General features: G+C 46.5%; 1 protein-coding gene across 1 annotated transcript in view; it reads right to left on the reverse strand.

The window, feature by feature from the left end:
• The window catches only part of SVOPL (SVOP like), a 21,783-nt gene extending 16,961 nt beyond the window's left edge, over positions 1–4,822 (reverse strand). Inside the window, exons 1-2 of the mRNA XM_026863873.1 lie at positions 4,759–4,822; positions 3,216–3,485 (exon numbers count right to left, since the gene is read on the reverse strand). Coding sequence (XP_026719674.1) covers positions 3,216–3,485; positions 4,759–4,822 — 334 coding nt within the window. The remainder of the gene's footprint in view (positions 1–3,215; positions 3,486–4,758) is intronic.
• Positions 4,823–5,299: the final 477 nt, after the last annotated feature.

Genomic DNA, 5,299 nt, shown 5'->3' on the forward strand with positions numbered 1-5,299 from the left:
CCCCACCCCCCTCACTTTCCCCAGCGCTAATCCCCATCCTCAGGTCATCAGGAAACACAGCCATGCTGCGGGATTGCAACAGGGGAGAGCTGGCTTCCTCCACCAGTGTTTCTAGTTTCCAGCACTAGATCCCTTGGCCTGATTGCAGCTGCCTTTCCTGATCAGAAAAGCTCATCTTAATCCCAGGGCAGGGATTAAGCACACTGTTGCTTTAACCCACAAGGTTTCTTGCCAAGTGCATGCTCAGACACTGGAGCGGGGTCATCAATTTGATGACACTCTCTCCTTTGATTGCCTCCCTTCAGGGGTGCTGCCTTTGACCCAGACAGCATTCATGGCCACCCAGCAGTGATGGAAGAGGCTGCAGAAGGGTGAGAGCTTGAGGAGATTAATGAAAGCATCTAGCTAAAGATACAAAATCCCAGAAGAGATAGAGGGCAGCACGAACTCGGAAAGCACAGAGTTACAGTATTCCCAGGCTGGATACTTTAAAACCATTATAGTGAGGTACAGTTGTAAGGAGGTCCTTAAGGGCTAATGACAGATTAGTTGGTTGGGTCACATACACTGACCTTGCTGTTACAGATCATTACAGCCCAGCATACAAGAGGACATGTAGGATATTGCTTACAACTATCAGCAGCATCCTTGCTGCCTGCAGTACATGGTGACACCAGCTGACCATGCTAGCCACCAGCTAGGGACCATTTCCAAGTGGAACCAGCTCAAGAGCAACCGAAACAAGGTGCTTTGGAAGAGCCCTTGAGAAGAGGTGAAGCTTTACTGTGTGGCTGAATCGTGAAGGGCTTTGCAATAACAAAAGCTGGGGACCTGTTTTCTCCTTTTCTGTTCCTTTATGATTAGGAACCTGCAAACACATTCTGCCTTAAGCTGCCACACCACACCTGTGTCTGGTTAAACAGCTGCTCTCCTCTGAAGCCTGCAGCAGGCACAGCTCAGGGCACTGGCAGGCCAGGCTGGGGCATGACCAGGACAAGGATCAAGTCATGGGCCCTTGCACACCCATCCTGATGCTGGGATACTCTTAAATTTTGCTGAGAGGCACTGGAGCTCACCTACTCTGGGCTACATGCCACCAATCTGGGAAGTGCTGCAGCTCTTCCAGAAAAGGAAAGGGAACCCTGAACCCTGGCATTGCTGTGCAGAATCCCCAGTGAGGCTCAGGTGCACAAGCAGAAGGGTGCATGTCAACTCTGACACCCCACAGTAGCCAAGACACCTCCAGAGGTTTCAGGATGGTGGATAGCACCTATGGGAGACCAACACTGCTCTCAAATAGCAGCAGGTGAGCAGGCAGAATACCTTCTCTAACATTTCAAGTAACACCAGAAATCTGTGCTTGTACCTTCATCCCCCCTGTCTAGGTATTGGAGCAGCTGGAGCAAAATTTACTCATCCATAAGCAGACAGGAAGCCACTGTTCAGGTAAGTCCCTGGCACTGTATGCTCTGCTCTAGTGTTTATGTCCAAAAGACAGAGACTTAGATGCAATGCTTCATTAAACCTCCTAACAGTTCTAACAGACCCACAGTTTGCTCATCACAAACCTCTGCAGCCCTCTTTGCCTTGATGGACCAGCTAGTGTCTATCACGCCTCTTCGGGGAGACACAAGTTTCCCACTATTTGTAAAATCCACTGAAAATACTAAATGCCAATTACATGAGCCAAAAGAACAGCAATGACAAAGCTGCTGCTGTCAGGGAAAATAGCCATCCTCCATCCAAAGGGAGCAACCAAGAGCACAGTGGAACTGCTGCCAGGACCCGGCAGAAGGATGCCATGACCCCACACCGGAGGGCCACAAGGCCATGAAGGGCACACAATATGCAATGCTGCACATGAGACCATCTGGGAATTTTGTCAGTAAAATCATAGAGGTTCTGCATGTGACATACGAATGATCACATACTCCCACTATTATGCCAAGGCTCGTTTAGATAATTTTTTTCTTTTTTTTTTTCCTTACCTCTGCAACGTTTCAGGCACAGAGAAGCAGATGTTTCCTCTTTTCTGTCTTGTTTCTTTTCCTTCTGCTATTTTCTTTTACAGAGTTGGCGGTGCTCTGGGTTTGAGATCCAGCTCCCAGGAGTCAGGTTTCCTCCTTGCTGGGCACGGGCGGGTCCTTCTCCACCCACCTCCGCCCCCCAGAAGTAGGTGACGCAGGCAGGGTACCCCAGTGCTGACCTATGCTGGTCTCACGGCACCTACAGGTCCTCCACAGGGGCTGCCACCACAAAGCGACCCCAGGGAGATGGAAGGAGGGCACTGGGGAGATACCCCTATTACTATACCAGCAAGATTTTAGCTGAGATATCTCAGGGGCAGGTCCTGCAGCACAAGCACACATGGCTAACGCCTGAAAAGCCATGAGTAGCACGCAGGTGCTTGCAGCCAACAGCCCCCCTCAAGCCAGGGGAAGCCAACTCAGTTGCTGTCACCATGAAAATATGGGGCCTGTTCATTTGCTTCATCCTTCTAAATTTCCTGACTGAGTACTGAACTGCAGGGCTTAAACCCTTAAATTCACAGCTTAAACCGCTGCAGTGATCCTGACCTTACCATGCAACAAATCTCTGTGCTATGGGTTGGGTTTGCCAGTGAATCTGACCTACAATAGGTATGTGCTCTTGACTAGGAGTGTATATGTCAACATTTGCTACTCAAGTGTGTTGATGGTTTTTGTCTCTCCCTTCCATGAGGATTCCCAAAGTCCTCTTCTGAAATATGTACACTGAGCTGGCGGTGATGTTGCAATAGATTTATCGAAGCACGTAACTCCCATGCTGAATCTCATGCTTCCAAGCATCAGGAAGACATTTGTTACCAGCCAACATATGCTATTTCAGAGTCTTATTTTCCTCTTAATAATATCTAATATTCAGCTACAGCCATTATTGGCATCTGCTGAACTAGATGCATGTTCCAGGCTGCCAGATTCGTACCATTATATTTTCATTGCAAAAACCCAGACAGCGTGCGTGCAATCACAGACGGGTACAGATGTTTTGGCATTCCAGCTTCCCAGCACAGAAGGGAAAAAATGACCAAAATACCAGTGAAATTCTCAGTCACAGAGATGTTCTTTCAGGCCCAGGTGTTTGGAATTTAACAAAGGGTTGCTATGGCTATTGCTTTTTTTAACCATCTCATGATATTTTAATTATTTGAGAGGGAAATGAAAAGACTGATCAGAGCAAAGCATGGATGGAAATGTCTCCATGTGTGAAAGTTCCAGAAGAAACAAGAGAGTGAGGGTGAGAAGAAAGGTCTCCATGCTGGCCAAGGCCATGACAGAGAGACATCACACGAACACTAAGGAAAGTGATGTTTGCTGCAGGATCCCGAGGCTGAGTTCCAAGAAAGTGTTGAATCCTTAGGTTATGAAAGTTGAGTCCAAAACCCAGTTCATCATCATCAGTCCAGAGGACCAAGAGACTGGACAAGAACTCAATATCTGGCTTTCCTCATCCTCCATGTCATCAAAGCCATCCTGGAGGGAGGGTCTGGCCCACACACAGCAGTGGGTCTTGTGAGAAGGAATAAAAAATCCAGGAGATGAGTGTGAGTGTGAGTGACTGAAACCAGTTTGATTGACTTTGTTATCCCTTTCCCTTCCTACACGGTCATTCATTTTTACATTAATTTCCTACAAAATGATATAACTTATGTCATCACCTCTCAGAAACAAACACCTTGCAAGCAATGGCATGAGCTTTGGATCCAGAAGCACCCATTGCTCCATAGGGACTGATCCCAAGTCCACCCCAGAGGGGCATGCTGAGGTCCTGACTTGGAAAGAGTTCTCAGTCAGGTTAATTACAAGTCACATCTCCTCCAGCAATGGGTAAAGCCCAGTTAAAGAGACTAGGGTGTTGGACCAAGGTCTCCTAGTCTGTAACAGTGGTCTCTGCTGGATCTGACCACATCTGATCGCCACATTCACAGCACCAGCTAGAAAGCTTGGTCCCATTCAGCTCAGCAGCTGTACAGGGGAACAGACAGTCACTGCTCTGCTCCAAAATTCCCCTCATCTTCTGCAGGAAACCCGTTTAAAAACAAGCCACTCTGGAACATTTCTGGATTTTTAAATGTCTTTAAAACAATCCAAATGAAATCTAGGGCTCTCCTCAAAGTGTGTAAGAACAACCCTGCCTCTCAGCAGTATTTCATCTGAATGCTCCTTGATGATAAGTGAGCTTGGTACTCCTGTGGAGTAGGGAAGTGCTGTCCCCATATCACAAATTCACAACTACATTATTCAGTTGCGCACAGAAAAGGAGAACTGCATACGGAATTAAGCCAAATGTTTGAATCACTGTTTGGTACAGTAAACAACAGACCATGTTGTCACCTGCAGTATTCACAGGATAACTTGTTTTTCTTGCTTAGAATGTAAACCTCAGACAAAAAGCAAAACACCAAGAAGCTCTGAAAGGAACAGATATCTGTTTCAGGTAATCACCTTCTCAGTTACATTGCAATCATATGGAAGGGTGGAATAAAGATGAAATATGTGTTTGTGCAGAAAATCCGCCCACTGTTTCATAAAGAAAACTGTTTGCGTTTGGTAATGCATCAAACTAGTTTGGCTTTTCTTGATTCAAGACAGCTTTCTCCTGAACAGGAATTTTAAAAATAGGCTAGAAAGAAGAAACAAAGGTGATGTGCATATGCTGAGAAACTGTGACACCAGCTGCATTCATGTCCATGTGTTTTTTGTCTGTACCATAGGTTACCATGCCTGAAGAACTGGTGGCACAAGGCCACACATGGGTCATGGACACACTCCAGTGCCCACATCTTCTCAGCTCCAGCTGCTGCTTCAAACCCAAGCTGTTGTTAAAAGGAAAAAGGCTTATGGCTCTGTTGGTAATCAGTGCTCAATGCCAGTATGGCTTCTTGAGACCACAAGGGAAAAAGTGGAACAATTGCTTTGCCTGGGGTTGTATTTTCTCCTGGGAAACTGTAGCAGGAAGGTGGTTCTCAAGCCTGACTACTACAGAGTCATGGCCCATTGTGACTACTCCACTCTGTGTCCTGCTAGGAACACTCCCAGGTAGGTTTTTTTCAGTGGAGCTGGGTATCAGGGCTGTGAAGTTTAAAAATAAGTCTTGTTTGGTCACACACCATGGAAGGGAGCACTGCCACCTCTAAATCCATTGGTGTGCTGTGTTGGGAATTTACATCCAGCCTGGTAAAAAAACCCCAACCCTTTTATGATTAACATTATTCAGTTTGAAAGATTCATAATTCATTAATGTTTAGGAAAATCACAGT

The sequence above is a fragment of the Athene cunicularia genome (genome assembly GCF_003259725.1).
Source record: "Athene cunicularia isolate RWA chromosome 1 unlocalized genomic scaffold, athCun1 chr1_part2, whole genome shotgun sequence".
Classification (NCBI taxonomy): Eukaryota; Metazoa; Chordata; class Aves; order Strigiformes; family Strigidae; genus Athene; species Athene cunicularia.